The sequence below is a fragment of the Phocoena phocoena genome, chromosome 12 (assembly GCF_963924675.1).
Source record: "Phocoena phocoena chromosome 12, mPhoPho1.1, whole genome shotgun sequence".
Lineage (NCBI taxonomy): Eukaryota > Metazoa > Chordata > Mammalia > Artiodactyla > Phocoenidae > Phocoena > Phocoena phocoena.
This window is the reverse complement of record NC_089230.1, coordinates 15,063,198-15,079,621: the sequence shown is the minus strand read 5'-3', so window position 1 is coordinate 15,079,621 and position 16,424 is coordinate 15,063,198. Positions and strand designations below refer to the sequence as shown.

General features: G+C 42.6%; 1 protein-coding gene across 1 annotated transcript in view; it reads left to right on the top strand.

The window, feature by feature from the left end:
* The window catches only part of PLEKHG1 (pleckstrin homology and RhoGEF domain containing G1), a 93,212-nt gene that overhangs the window by 50,234 nt on the left and 26,554 nt on the right, over nt 1-16,424 (top strand). The window contains exons 5-7 of the mRNA XM_065888818.1: nt 7,512-7,558; nt 11,433-11,583; nt 14,753-14,884. Of these exons, the coding sequence (XP_065744890.1) occupies nt 7,512-7,558; nt 11,433-11,583; nt 14,753-14,884 (330 nt within the window). The remainder of the gene's footprint in view (nt 1-7,511; nt 7,559-11,432; nt 11,584-14,752; nt 14,885-16,424) is intronic.

The following is a 16,424-nucleotide window of genomic DNA, read 5'->3' as shown; positions in this document are numbered from 1 at the left end:
GTTTCAGGCGGTGATGCGAGCAATGGGGAGCGATGGGCAGCGGCAGGTGAAGCTTCACTCGGTCTCCCGCCGCTCGCCTCCTGCTGTGCGGCCGGGTTCCTAACAGGCAGCGGACGGTACTGCCCCGCAGCCCAGGGATTGGGGATCCCTGCTTGACAACATTACTTTCTCGACATACTACCTACTGTATATAGAATCTTACGTTTCTCTTAAAAATTCGACAGCTTTTGTTTAGAAAACCTCTAGCAGAAATTGTTTTTGCAGTAAAACTTCATGGGATTTTTGCAGTTTTGGTTTCAAATGTACAAAGGTTGAAGCAAAGTTCATGACTGTGCTTTGGGGTAGCCCAGAGTTAGCACCTCATTTAGAATCCTGAAGTCCAGTGTGAACTTGGAGATGTCCTCCCAGCCTGACTGGGCTCTGAGGTTGTTCCACGGGGTCATTTCCGGTGATCCAATGGTTTTGAATCCAAACATAACACTCTAGGTTCTACTCAAGTGTGGTTCCTGACTTTGCGGGTGCGAGTATTTGTGCCCACACGTACACAATTCTTTTCACAAGCGGCCTGTGTTATAGTGAATTCTCCTGCAGGGTGGGAATTCGGAAAAGAGAAGGAAAACGAAAGAGGAAGAAATGGGTAAAAAGATATGCTGAGTATATCAAAGAAGCTGTGTTACAATCACCACAGCACATAAACAACATAGAAGCTTTTGGAAACATTGGGCCTTTTACTGGTAACTGAAATCACACGTTGATTAAAGCTGGTCCAGCGTACGCTTAGCTATGGCCTAATTATTCACATGAAAGTTTGTTGATGTGCCAGGTTGCCAGCTCCCAAATCTGATCTCTCATTGTGATATTGCCAAGTTTAATTAGAAGACTGATTATAGCGCTCCATGCTCTGGTGTGTGAGCCGGGAATCGCGAGGGAGTGTGGGGTCTGGCACAGCCTGCTTCTTACTCAGCACCCTGAAATTTGGAAGATGTTACACTTCTGACACACAGCCAGCTGCTCACCTCTGGGGAGGAATGGAAAATTGCTTTAATTGAGAGGCCGTTAATGAAAGAGGTAAAGCTGGTGGCTGCCATCTGCTTTTATCTGAGTCACTGGGGCTTCCACAGAGAGTCATCTTTGACCTTGCTTTTGTGGTATGGAGAGGCGACAGCACGAGGGGAATGCAGAACTTCTTACCCGCTGCTGCCCATAAAAGAGCAACAGGAGCTGTTGTTGTTGAAGCCATTCTCGCGAGGGATGGGAAAAGTCCTTACCAGGCAGACGGAGCTCTCTCCCAGCTCAGTGTTTCTCCGCTCTTAGGACTCTGGAAACACCTGGAACAGGTTTCCTTGGTCTCCTGCCTTCACCTCCACTCTCATTTCCATCCCTTATCATGACTGTCAGCCAGGCTGACCCTGGGAGGAATTTAGGAGGGAGACGAAGTTCGTCTTCAGAGACCCAGCCTCCCCTTAACCTTCTCCTCTCCCCTGATGCGCGGCCCCCTCCCCACTGGAGCCTTTCTCTCTTCAGTGCCAGGCACCACCACCACTTACTGAAATGATCCTCAAGAAAGTGCTGGTATCAGATGTTGGTATGACTGGAGTGTATTCAAGTCAGTGTCACCTTACCCCTATGCTATGTACATAGTAAGCCTTTCTCATGGTGTCCTGTGAATAGTACTCAGGAATCAATGAGTGAGTGTGTGTGTGTGTGTGTGTGTGTGTGTGTGTGTGTGTGAAAAGGAGAGAGGTGGGGTGGGGAGAAATTGACCTTATGACAGAAGAGACCCTAAAATCATACAGATTTCTATACTCTGGTTATTCATTCAATAAACATTCAGATCCCCTGTATGTTCGATTGGCCAGCCGTGACTACCGTGTTTTGGTTCTTTCATAATTAAATGTCTCATTTTGACATCATCTCTAATTGCAACTTGAAAGAGTTGAATAACCAGAAGAAAATATCTATTTTTGTATAATTTCTTGTGTGTCTTTGCCTTCTTTCTCCCTAAATACTTCTGAAAAGGACTTGTGTGCATATATCCTAAGAAATAGGTGTTTAGGGAATTAACTAACTAGGAGTTATTTTTTTTTTTTTTTTTTTTTTTTTTTTAACTAGGAGTTATTGACTTTTGTGTAAAGCCATTATTTGAATTGTCCACGGAGCTTATAAATCTAAGATCCAATATGCATTTGCTTCTGTATTAAGAATATGTCAGTGATTTAAATCAAAACTGGCTAAGGTAGGAATAGAGCCATGATGTCACAAAATGCACAGAAATTCAGTTGTGCAGAAGCCTTGAGGCTTTATTAGGGTAGGTGTGTGTAGGTCACATAGATGATGTAATTTAAATATGTTTTCATTGAGGCCATGGTGTTTAAGTTTGGTATTCCGTATGATCCTAAAAGTCCTTAAATCTGAGGAAATCAGCCTGATAATTGTTCAATCCCAGGCTGAGTGCAGCAGGAGGCCGGAAAGGAGCCAGAAGCTGAAAGCCTGTGAGCAAACCCAGGGAAAGGCTCTAGCTTGGTGTTCATTTCCTAGAAGACCTTGGGCAAATCACTTTGCCCTTCTTATCGCTGGAGCCGGGCGGGACACTCCAGTGCCTTCAGGAGCTGAACAGGTGAACACAGTGCATGAATGGGCCCAGGTAGAGGCCAGAGCCATCGAGGTACTCATGTCTCAGGGACAGAAGTGTTACCTGAAACTGTAGGCCCGGGGCCAGTGGATCTAATACTTTTTCAAGAGAAGCCAGAAATCAAGATATTTTTATCTTCTAACTTTTTGAATTTGGCAATTAATTTAGATTTTTTTTTTAAATACTATGCTTAAAATTTTGGCAGCCTACTAGGTTGGCAAGGCCGTGGGGAAACAGACACTCCTGTAATTGTGGGAAAACAAAATAGACCCTGTGGAGGAGAATTTGGCTATATCTAGCCAAGTTACATGTGAATTCACCCTTTATTCTAGCAATCCTACTTCCAGAAATCTATTCCAAAGATATAGTGACAGAAACTCAACAAAGGTGATGCTATGCTTTGTAGTACTCATTGTTACAATTTATAAATCTATACAGTATATAGAAATAAATATTTTATATAAGTATAGGTACATATGCATATATAAATATATGTATAGAACTATATAATATATGGAAGGAACCCAAATGTCCACAAAACAAAAAGCTGGTTGAATAAACTATGGTATATCCACGTAATAGAATAGTACAAAGCACAATAGAATAGTACAAGTAAAGAATATCTCTGTATACTACTAGAAAGGGAATGGGGTGGGGAGTATAGCACTGCTGTTTTCAGAGTGTAGTCTCTGGGCCAGCAGCAGCGGCATCATACAGGAGCTTATTAGAAAGCAGATTCTCGGGCCCCACCCAAACCTACTAAAGCAGAAACTCTAGGGTGCAACCCAGTAATCTGTGTTTTAATAAGCCCTCGAGGTAATGCTAATACTCAAGTTTGAGAATCACGGGCATAGCTTGTTTTTATTTATTCAGAAATAGGGGAGGTTATACCTATATGTAAATGCGTATGTTTAAAAAAAATTTTTAAGGATAAACTGTAAGATTAAAAATTGGTTCCTGATGGGGAAGGGAGGGAATAGTCTAGAATGGGAAAGATTAGAAGCCAGACATCTTTAAATGTACATTTCCTTGGAGAGTTGACTTTGAAACTATATATCTATTTTACATAGTTATAAACCAAAGTTAAAGTTTAAAACAGTCTTCAAAGCACAGGGAGATCAGCTGGGTATTTTGTGACCACCTAGAGGGGTGGGATAGGGAGGGAGGGAGGGAGTCACAAGAGGGAAGAGATATGGGAACATATGTATAACTGATTCACTTTGTTATAAAGCAGAAACTAACATTGTAAAGCAATTATACTCCAATAAAGATGTTAAAAAATTAAATTAAATTAAAAATAAAATAAATTAAAAAAAAATTTTTTAATTGAAAGCAAAATGAAACAATGAGTCTAATTGCATATCCAGATTGTGGCATGACCACACAGAGGAAATTCCAATCAATTGAAAACTATGCTATGGGCAAAATACAACAAATCCATCCTTAACTGTTTTCAGTAATGATATCATATATAATGGTGTTGGTTTCGTTATTCGGGAATTATTGTGTATATTGTGGGATAAAGCAAATGAATATTTACATTTGTGTCACTGAGAACTGGAATTGGCAAGAGAAAGAAAATACAGAGTACGAATGAGGCTAATTAAAGACACTGTAGTCCTGAATCTGAATTACAAGAATTAGTATGAACTAAGTATGTATTTTAGCTTTACAAAAATACCGTATGCCCAGCTTTGTCCACTGAAAAGGCCTAGGAATACTAATTAACCTAAAGAGCATCCCTAAAACTCAGATTGTGGTTTCCGCATACTACTTCCTACCTAAAGGAATCAGGGCTCTGCGAAGAATGAGGGTAGGGAAGTATATATACAAGATAGTCTGGAACATCTTGTCATATCAGAAAACGAGGAAGCAGCTGGAGGCTGTAGGTCAACGAATACTCAAGAAGAGGCTCCTACTGGGCAAAGATGGGATCATTTGAGCATCAGTAAAGATAACTAACTGAAAACAACTGAAAATCATCAAATACGTTCTTATTCATGAAATCACAGTGATATATATGTATATAAAAAAAAAAAACCCAAGCCCTTTGCAGGATGTTAGAGAACCGAGGCATTATTTTGAAAATCAAGGAAAAGAATCAAGCATTTATCCTGCCTTTCCCATACAAACCACAAACTGCAGGGTAACCAGTCTAAGGCAGTTCCTTTTTTGGAAAGATTTTGGCTAATAAATGAAGACAGAATAGTAGAATAGAAATATCACCATGTTGTAACCCCTCATGAATTAACAGATCTAAGCAATAATTACCAATGGTTTTTTTTAAAATAAATTTATTTTATTTATTTATTTTTGGCTGCGTTCGGTCTTCGTTGCTGCGTGCAGGCTTTCTCTAGTTGCGGTGAGCGGGGGCTACTCTTCGTTGGGGCACGCGGGCTTCTCATTGTGGTGGCTTCTCATTGCAGAGTATGGGCTCTAGGTGCGTGGGCTCAGTAGTTGTGACATGTGTGCTCAGTAGTTGTGGCTCGTGGGCTCTAAAGCGCAGGCGCAGTAGTTGTGGCACCCAGGCTTAGCTGCTCTGCAGCGTGTGGGATCCTCCCGGACCAGGGCTCGAACCCGTGTCCCCTGCATTGGCAGGCGGACTCTTAACCACTGCACCATCAGGGAAGCCCACCAATGGTTATTAACATCACAGAAAGAGAGAACCAGACATCATATGCGTCCCGATTTAAGTGTAGTCTAACCTATGATGTACTCGGGCCAAATTATGAAACCTAAATCTGATCAAACCTCTCCTAAACCACAAAGAGGAGGACAGGCGAACACAGTAAAGGAAGCCATAGGGATGTGATCAGCAAACTGAGAGTGTGGGAGACTCTGCAGGACAAACCATCTGGTTTTTCTTCAACTTAATTGCAAGGGGAAAATAAGAGGGGGAATTTATAGATTAGAAGGGACTTAAGAGATATCAACAATATCAAGTTGCTGTGTGTGGGTGTTATTTGGATTCCAAAGCAAACAGCAAACTATAATTTAAAAAAAGAAAATAGGAATACTGATGACAAACCCTCATGGTAGTATGGAGTTATTTATTTATTTTACATTTTATTGAAGTATAGTTGATTTGTAATGTTGTGTTTAATTTCTGCTGTACAGCAAAGTGACTCAGTTATACATATATCTGTTCTTTTCATATTCTTTTCCATTACGGTTTATCACAAGATATTGAATATTTAGTTCCCTGTGCTATACAGCAGGACCTTTTTCTTTATCTATCCTATATGTAATAGTTTGCATCTGCTAATCCCAACCTCTCAGTCCTTCCCATGGAATTATGTAAATATGATAATAGCATTGCAGTGATGCTTCTTTTTAAAAGTCCTCCTATTAAAGATATATACTTTTTTTTTCTAAACATCTTTATTGGAGTATAATTGCTTTACAATGGTGTGTTAGTTTCTGCTGTATAACGAAGTGAATCAGCTATATGTATACATATATCCCCCTATCCCCTCCCTCTTGCGTCTCCCTCCCACCCTCCCTATCCCACCCCTCTAGGTGGTCACAAAGCACTGAGCTGATCTCCCTGTGCTATGTGGCTGCTTCCCACTAGCTATCTATTTTACAGTTGGTAGTGTATATATGTCCATGCCACTCTCTCACTTCGTCCCAGCTTACCCTTCCCCCTCCCCGTGTCTTCAAGTCCATTCTCTATGTCTGCATCTTTATTCCTGTCCTGCCCCTAGGTTCTTCATGACCTTTTTTTTTTTTTTTTTGTATAAGTGAAATGATATTATGTCTAGAATTTGTTGATGAGGGAACCTGGAATATGATCATAGCAAAAGGCAAGAAGCCCCCATTAGTTAGCCAAATATTTAAGCATTTGAGGCATTGCTGCCACGCTGGACGCATACAGGTGCGTAGACTTGTATCCTGCTCTGAAAAAATTTTCAGCTTCATAGGAGAGATGCGGATTCAGTAGTTCAACAGACATTATGTGCCAGATGAACACAGTAGGGCCCCCTGTTGCAGGAACACAGCGTAGAGTGGGAGACAGACAAGACATGCAGTAAATGTCATTATCGTTCGGCAAATGCTGCAAGATGGGCGGGTACTGGGTGTTGTGAGGTCCCAAGTAGGAGCAGTGGGCTCGGCCCAAGGACTCAGGAAGTCCCCTTAGAGGAAATAAAGCCTCAGTTCAATGTCAAGTGGCGCCTGGTAGCTATCCGATGAAAAAGGTGGGAAAGACAGTGGGCAGAGAGGACTGCACACACAGGGCTTGAAAGTGCGCAGCGGCTCTCTTGTGCCCCACGCATGCCTGCAACATGTTCTGACCACGTGATATTTAAATTTTCTACCTATATTTCTCTCTCACACTGCAAATCCCCCAGAGAACCATGAGCATCTGGGGGCAGAAACCCTACTGTCTTCCTCTTCCTATTTGCCCCCAGATTCAGCTAACACAGCGGATGCTCAGTAAGTGTTTAATGAACTCAGATGAGTTCAAGTGCACGTGGATTCTAGGTATAACCCAAGGTAGATAAAAAGGCATGGATGAGGGCTTCCCTGGTGGCGCAGTGGTTGAGAGTCCGCCTGCCGATGCAGGGGACGCGGGTTTGTGCCCCCATCCGGGAGGATCCCACGTGCCGCGGAGCGGCTGGGCCCGTGAGCCATGGCCGCTGAGCCTGCGCGTCCGGAGCCTGTGCTCTGCAACGGGAGAGGCCACAACAGTGAGAGGCCCGCGTACCGCAAAAAAATAAAAAATAAAGGCATGGATGATTGCCACAGGGGCTCAGGAGACAGGCCAGTGTGGTTACAGGAACCAATTTAAAGGTATGAATGATATATCTTTTCTTTGTAATTGATTGTTGTTGTCTCTGCTTTTTTTGCCCATAAAATTTCTTTTGTTTCCTTGCAGAGTGAAGAGTTCCACATTTACACCCAGTATTGCACTAACTATCCGAGGTACGCCTTGTGAATGTGCAGGGATATCTTCTATTGTTGTAAGTCAGTCTGTGCAGTGTAAGTGGCCGGTAGGCGTTATGTGCCTGGCACCGCACTGAGTACTGTGGGGAAACTGCAGGCACGCTGGGAACGGACCACAGGGTACCCAGATATTGATCCATTCAGGCTTAGGGGCTCCCTAGCAGAGCCAGCACAGGGAAAAATTGTGAAAGACCTTAAAGGAGACCAAAAAGATTGTTAGGTTTCCCTCAGTGGAAAACTAAGTAAACCAATTGTGTTTGGCTAGAAGTCTTATCTATTAACCCTTTTGTATATGTGCCATGTTTTAAAGAACATGGGGTGCACTGCTAGTGAGTTTATATAACCTAGCTGGGGATAAAATATATTTTTGCCATATAAATTTTAGGAACTACATAAGTTTTATGGAGTTCAGAGAAAGGAAAGAACATGATAAGCTGATGTGAGAAGAGAGGACTCATCATTCCACCTGGATCATTGCTTCAGTTTTGCTCACACTGGGGGTGTCGGCAAGAGGATCGTTTAGGGAGCAGCCTCTGGCCGATATAGTGACCATTTCAGTAAGGGAGTCAGGCCTAAGACCACAGCTCACACTGTAGGAAAGTCTTTTTTCTGCAAAAGACATTTACTGAGCACTTATTGATCTCTAGGTACTGCGCTCAATCCTGTAAATACAAAATGTGGTTGAATTTAGTTTTCCCAGGAATCTAGAGATATTGAGGGATTAAAGAAAAGCAGAAAGGAGAGAACACACTGACAGCACAGTGCCTGGCCCGATAGGTCCTCAGCAAGTGTTACCTCATCATCATCCCTGCCCCATCCCCGCTGCATGGATGAAATCATTGAGCCTCCGACAGGTTTATTAATCTTACAAGGGTCACATAGCTGATAAGTGACCAAATCTGGATGGGATTTGAACCAAAGTTGGTCCAGCCTCAAACCTCACGCTACTACATCCTTGTAAAGTTTCTGAAGCTTTGTGATTCCCCTCACCCCATACCTTTCTACTGTCTGTTTGCCCACGTGACTAGCAGGACTTGAGTTGTTATGTTAGGGATGGACCGGGAAGAGAGCTCGGGGGATTTTATCTACTCTGTAGCCAGTCTTGGTAGAGGCATGTCCCTAAGGATAAAGTGGGTGGTGGGGTCCACCTAGAAGAGAAGCCAGTAGACTGAGCCCCTTGTGTCACTGTGTTCAGGAAGAACAAGCGGGTCATTCCTGCTTCGGGGCGGCCCTGGAAAGCCAGTGTGGATTAAAAGACGTGAAGGCAGAGGCTCAGGCTTACTGATGGCAAAATACTTTCTATTGGAGGCTTTTCATCTCCTCCTCTAAATATTGGTCAGGATATCACGCTATGGTGATTTATCTGGTTGGGGGTCAAGCATGCTTTTCTCAGGTTTCCCTAAAAACAAAACAAAACAACACCCCACATGCAGGTTAGTACATTTATTCATATCCTTATCTGTAGACCTACCCACAGTTTACACAGGTTCACTTAAGCAATGTTGTTTCCACCTCTCTCCTGAAGATATCAGGAAATTGTAGGATGCCCCAACTAAAGCTATGGTCCTTATGCTAAAAGCCAGCGTTGCACCACACCCTAATGCAGAGAAATCAAAGAATCAGCCCTCAACTTCTCCACAACACTTCCTCCTGTGGGAAAGGAAAAAACATTCCAACTCTGAAGAATCAACAAAATTCTGGACCCAATTATCAGGATCTAAGATGCTAGAGGGGCTTGTTTGGAGGATTATGTCTGTGTAAATTTCATTATAAACATGTCATTTGAAGAAATATCTTTGAATGTGCAATTTTGGAAGTTTATGTTAAGAAGAATTTTCTGACAGTAATAAGAGCAGAGGGCACAGAATGAAGGCAGCTTTTATAAACTACACTGCTTCAGGGTCAGGGGATAGGCGCAGTCATTTGTGCAGGACATTTTTGAGAGCCTGTCCTTCGTAGGGCACAAGTCCAAGCTTGGTGTACACTGGCAGGAAATAGGAACGAATATCCCTTGCCTTTTAGCAGTTTATATTGTTTTGAGAGTCGGAACTGAACCAAATGTAATAGCGGAACAGCCGTTAGGAAAGATCAAATCAATGAATACAAGTCAATGTAGTACCAACTCAGTCATATGTAATAGAAGCTAAAGATGCATGAGATAAAGGAGGAGTAAGTCCCAGCGAGGAGAAATCAGGACAGTTTCCAGGAGGAAGTGTTTTTTACCTTGGGTCTGACTTTGAAGAAGGAAAGAAACGTGTTAGCAGGGAACTGCTCCCCAGGCCCTCTCAGTGAAGCGGGCGCATCCGGTTCTTGCCCAGTTGTGTGGTTTTCATATTCATAGAAAAAGATTTCTTCCTGTCCCCTTGTCTCCCATCAATTTGCTCTCTGAGGCCCGAGATTTCCCTCCCCCGTCTTCACAAGCCATGAGCGCCAGGTGTTTCAGCCCATCTGACAACGCGTCTTTCCCCTTCGGATCCAGGCTGGTGATATTAAATGTCGCCTGCACACCTTGACAGATGTCTTTCTTCATACCAGTCATGCCCCAGTGACTTTGCTGGGAAGAGGCACAAGCCCTCCCTCTTGTCCCCAGGGAGGAGCACAGACCCGCTCAGGTCATTGTTCTCGGATGTCTCCCCGTGGCCTGAATCCGGGGTTCAGTGCGCTCAGGATTTCTTGCAGGTGTCTTACCCTTGGGCAAGAACTCAAAACTTCAGATGGTTAGGAGGCCAGTGAACAGCTGATTCTGACTCTAAAGAGCCTTAGAAAAGTCCCTAGGTTACATGATGAAGAATAGTTTTGAAATCTTAAGGGAAAAATAAAACCATTTGAACAGAGATATTTCTCCAAGCAATCAGGCACGAAAGGGATTCTGATCGCTTAATTAGGAGACCTCCATCCATGTCACTTCCTTCCAAGGAGTTTTCTTTTGTTGTTTGGCTCTGTTTTTCTAAATTAATTCTGAAAACGTATTACTGAGTTGGGGAGAAAGGGGCTGAAATTACTTCCACCTGCTTCCTTCTAAGTTATGAGACCATAAGATTTTAATTTACGTGTGTATGTGCAACTATACAAGCCCACCAGCTTGCTTTATGTGTAAGATATGAGCATTGTTTCAACCATCCGTCTAGGATGTTTGGGGGCCGTACTTATTGGGGAGCTGAGGTGGAGGAAGAATTCCGACCTACTTTTCTAATATGCTCTGTAAGGCACGCTCCTTAAGGACCAAGGTTATCCAACTGTTTCAAAAGGTAAATTTAGAATGAGGAGGGTCACTTGGCGGTGGAAAGAAGGATCTGTTCAGAGATTCTCAAAGGAAAGTTCCTTGGGGGATGGGGTCTCCAAAGACCCGCACATAATGTCACGCACTTTGTGCATTTACTTAAAGGCAACCGGCAGAGGGGGTGGCAAACGTCCGGCACGGGGCTGGATCTACTGGGAAGAAGACACTCCTTTTGTTTAGTACAAAGGTGCCCACTCCTTGCAACCTAACTTGAAAACTGAATACAGGTGTGTATTTGAGCACTGCACAAAGATGCCAAGATGGGACATAATTAGGGGCTAACGTCCAACTTAAATCCCCTTTGCAAAGCCCTGTGTCCTGGCAGGGGCAGCATCTCCCTGGAGGAAGGAGCTTACTGCTTAGATGCCATGTGTCCATGTTTTACTACCTTCTTATAGTGTCTTTTTCTAATTCACCCACCCAGAGGGACACCTTTTCTTAACCTGCCCAGAAGCATTCTAGCTTCTCTAGCTCTTACCTGTTTTAAGGTATCTGCACACTCCAGCATTTAAAACTTGAATGCTCGTGTCAAGCGTTACAATTTAGATTTTAAAATATTTCTTCTTCTTGCAGATCTGTGGCTGTGCTAACAGAGTGCATGAGGAACAAGATGCTGGCCAAATTCTTCAGGGAACGTCAGGAAACTTTGAAACACTCACTGCCTCTGGGGTCCTATCTCTTGAAACCAGTTCAGCGGATTCTCAAGTATCATCTCCTTTTGCATGTAAGTTTCTGCCTGCGCTTGAAGGACTTTCTAGGGGATGGGGATTTTGTGTGTCTATGTTAAGTTTAGGAGAAAAAAAAAATCAGAAAAAGCTGTGGACATATGGAAACATTTTCCACACTCATACTTTACAACTGACTAATCTGCTTTGAGGAATTAGAGATATTTATATTCTAGGCCTGCAACCTCATTGACAACAGCCAAGTAAAAAGATTCATTTTGGCTCTGATGGTGATAGGGCTTAGGAGTGACAGTTTCAGGCAGGGAGCTATCATTCACGAACAACAGATCTTTTTGTTAGGTTTTATTTTATTTCCATGAGCCCGGATTCAGTAGGCAGTTGGGAGGGAGAGCTGTTTGTCATAGATCGGCTTGTGTAGGGGCAACGAGCAGGGGCTGAAAGGGGAGAAGACAGATGAGCAGCGTGATGAATGGTCTTCGGGCTGGGCCTCCCATCACTTCGGGGTCTGTTTTCTTTATATCATTTCCCATTATTTATACAAAATTCAAGGAGACCTTAGAAACAAAAGTAGACATGGCTCTCATACATTCTCATTTCTTATCTTCTAAGGAAGCTGATAAAAATGGGAAATAGTGTTCTTGAAAGTAATTTCATTCTATAAGTAGGATTGATTGCCTTTGCAACTTGAGAAAGACAGGATAGCAGAGAGGTTGGGAGCAGGGCTCTGGGGCAAGACTGCCCGGGTTCAAATCCTGTACATTTCCCACGTTCATGGTGCCTCGCAGGCGGTCAATAAAAATGAGCTATTATTTTTATTTTATTATTTTTAATAATGCATTAAAAATCTTTTTTAAAAAAGATTTAAATCCAGAGCTCCTATGTGTATCAACATGCCTGCAATTTACATGTATCACTTTTTAAATGATTGCAGGTTTCTAACTTGGATAGGCATTCCAAGATTGCTCAGTTCATACACATTTAAAAGTTTAAGAACTCTTTACAGTCCAACTTTACCAGAAATTTCTCAGCTTTGTCTTTTTGCCTGCCTGGCTCATCTTGGGAGAACCTTGCATCCTGTGAAGCCACATCAGGGATATTACTTTAACTGTTCGATTGGTTTTAATGACCTCTAAATTTAGTGGGATTAATTTACTAAATCAGTGTCCAAATAATTCTTTAAAAAAGAATAGCTTTCCCAGGATAGATCTTTGCTGGACTCTGCTAATATGGCATTTAAAACTAGTATGTCCCAGTAATCTCTGTTTATGGCTTTCTAGACAGTAAGTCAATCAAAAGAAAAATCTCGGACCTCTGTTACATAAGCATGTCAGATATAACAAGTCAAGATTCTTACAAAAAGTTAACTGCTAGGAAGAACAGCCCTTACCCTCTAAATTAAAAGCTGGTGCCTTAGTTCACGCTGCTATAACAAAATACCATAGACTGGGTGGCTTAGACAACAAACATTTATTTCTCACAGTTCTGGAGGCTGAAGTCCAAGATCAGGGGGCCAGCATGGTTGAGTTCTGTGTTGCACACTGCCTTCTTCTCCTCATTTCCTCGCATGGTGGAAAGAGGCAAGACTGTGCTCTGGGCTCTCTTTTATGAGGGCACTAACACCATTCACGAGGGCTCCACCCTCATGGCCTAACCAGCTCCAAAGGCCCTACCTCCTAATACCAGCACATTAGAGGTTAGGATTTCAACATATGAATTTGTGGAGGGCACAAACATTCAGCTCATAACAGCTGATAGTGAAGATAAAAGGAAAGAACAGTGGTTAGATTAATTTAAAACTAATTGCCTGGAGTATTTTTGCTTTTATAGTTGGTTTAGAGTGTTCCTTCTGTATCACGCACATCACTTCAAAGTTGTGTAGCCACCCGTGAAAATCCCCACAGAAATACACTCTGTACTTCCGAGTCTGACTATTGATGAACAGGATTGCCTCTCAGACTAAAAGAAGAAGTGATTATTTTTTTAAGTTTTCTCTTGATCTTAAACTTACCTGGGAGTTGTTAGTTTAGTGATACAGTTTCATAGGACCTTTCTAACAGCTGAGTCTGAGTGCAGAAATAAAATGTAAATTCCTTTCCAGTTTCTAGCTGGATGGAAATTTTGAGGATTCAATAAAAGTAAACAAAGTGTGACTAATAATTTATACCATTAGATTCAACCTCCACCCTTGAGCTTAACATCTCTGCATGATAAGTGTCATAGGAACAGTCTAATTGACTCTAATATCTTCTTACTCTTTTAGATACTTACACTGGAATTTAGATACTTAAAACTTATTGTTGCTCTTTGAAGACGATACAGCTTCAATTAAATAAGCGTTTATTTACCACCCAGCTCTCTGGTGGGCACTGTTGAGAACATAAAGGACTAAAGGAACTATGCGACAGTCCCTATCCTTAGACTCATAGGAGTCTAGGGACATGTGTCTTATGTACTTAGAAGAATTAGATTATAATCGTGTCCCCTTCTCACCTCCCTGGGATTGTGGAACTCCAGGGCTCAGAAAAGTGCTGGTGTTACATCCTTCTGACCATCAGAGAGTGAATACTTGAACCATGAGATATCTCTCAGCACTCTGAAGGATTATCTTTAGTGAATTTCATGAACTACTGAAAGGCTTTAAAGGCTTTAAAGCCTTGACTACATGAAAATGTCTTGCTGTATGGTATTTTTTTAATATAATATTTATTGGGTTTTGTTTTGCTTTGTTTCGAGGCCATTACATATTAAGCCCTGTTAGTTTTGCTTCCTCTGGGAGAAAAAAAAAAAAAGTTTCCTATGTAGTAAGAGTGAGAACCATATTACTGAGAACTGTACTACACTGGCCACCAGGAAGTTCAGAAATCTCCAACTATAATATCAACTCTCTCATCTATTATAATCACGCTAATATCTCTGTGAGACTTAATGGCCTGTATACTTGTTTTGTTTCATCCTCCTTGTCACATTCCTCCTTATGCAATTCTCATTGACTTCTATTTTTCCTAGCTCCATTCTTATTCGTATCTTACCATTTTGTTGTAGGTATTTCTGGTAGTTATCTCAGAATCTTAAGGAAAGATGATAGTGTGTAAATAAGCAAAAAAAAAAATGAGAAACTCATCACAGAAGTGCCTTTTGTTTCATTGAGTATATAAGAAAAGAATTTTGAAAATAACTAGGGTTGGGTGTTTTGGGTTTTTTTTAAAGGAAATAGAAAATCACCTTGACAAGGACACAGAAGGCTACGATGTGGTGCTTGATGCTATAGACACGATGCAGAGAGTAGCCTGGCACATCAACGACATGAAGCGGAAGCATGAACACGCCGTCCGGTTACAGGTGAGGCCTCAGGGTGGCAGTGCCTGGTGGGGCTGCGGCCCTATGACTTGTTATCATTTCCCAAATCAGATATTAAGGCTGTTCAGTGTTGCATGTCATTCATGGCCTTCATCATAGATCTCCTTGAGAAAAGATCAGGACATCGATAATACCGATCATTGTTTACTGGCTATTAAAGAGAAAGGTACATTGTAACGTTCAAACTAATAGTTTGCTCATAGCCCCTTCCATGACCCAAATTAAAAATTTGAGTCTCCCAAGGCCTTATTTTATATTAATTACCAATAAGCAATTCTTGGTGAAAGCAACTCTCTCCAAACTTTTTTTTTTTTTTAAATAAATTTATTTATTTTGGGCTGTGTTGGGTCTTCGTTGCTGTGCGCAGGCTTTCTCTATTTGCGGAGGGCAGGGGCTACTCTTCGTTGCGGTGTGCAGGCTTCTCATTGTGGTGGCTTGTTGCGGAGCACGCGCTCTAGGCACGCGGGCTTCAGTAGTTGTGGCTCACGGGCTCTAGAGCGCAGGCTCAGTAGTTGAGGCACACGGGCTTAGTTGCTCTGCAGCACGTGGGATCCTCCTGGACCAGGGCTCGAACCCGTGTCCCCTGCATTGGCAGGCGGATTCTTAACCACTGCGCCACCAGGGAAGCCCTCCAAACTGTTTAAAGGGATTTTAAGCCTCTGTTCCTCTCTCAATAGTTCATGCAAAATCATGAGGCCGCGAACAAGTGGTGATGGGACAGGGGCTCAGAGGAAGGAGAGCTGAGTCTGGAGCCAGGTCCTGGGCGGTTTCACTGGGGAGGAGACTCACCGCTGCATCTTAGATTCCTCACTTTTAAAATAAGACACGTTTACTAAGATCCCTTCCATTGTCAACATTTTGAGCCCTAAATTCCTGGGAACTTTGGATGGATGCTAAGTCAGCAATCATGTCCTGGGCATCTCAAAAGATGCATTATTTAAAAACAAAAGGTCACGTGGGCCCAGAGGCTAGTCCTAAGCTCCTTGTTGCCCCTGGAGTAAAAGCAAAGCTCAGGGTGACTCCATGCTATGCAGAGCACCTACATCTGACTCAGGAGCGAAAAGAGCTACGCTCTTCAGGCCATACCTCTGAACAAAACGCAAGGTTTCAGGACTTCCATGGTGGTACAGTGGTTAGGAATCCACCTGCCTATGCAGGGGGACACGGGTTCGAGCCCTGGTCTGGGAAGATCCCGCATGCCGTGGAGCAACTAAGCCCGCGTGCCACAACTACTGAAGCCCACGCACCTAGAGCCCATGTTCCACAACAAGAGAAGCCACCACAACGAGAAGCTCGCGCACCGCAATGAAGAGTAGCCCCCACTCACCGCAACTAGAGAAAGCCTGTGCACAGCAGTGAAGACCCAATGCAGCCAAAAAAAAAAAAAAAAAAAAAAAAAATCTAGGTTTCATCTATAGGCTCCAGAGTGTGGTATGATGCAATTGACAATCAAAAATCAAAGGAAGATGACATTCTTTTTATTTTTTTTATTCATTTATTTTTGGCCACGTTGGGTCTTCGT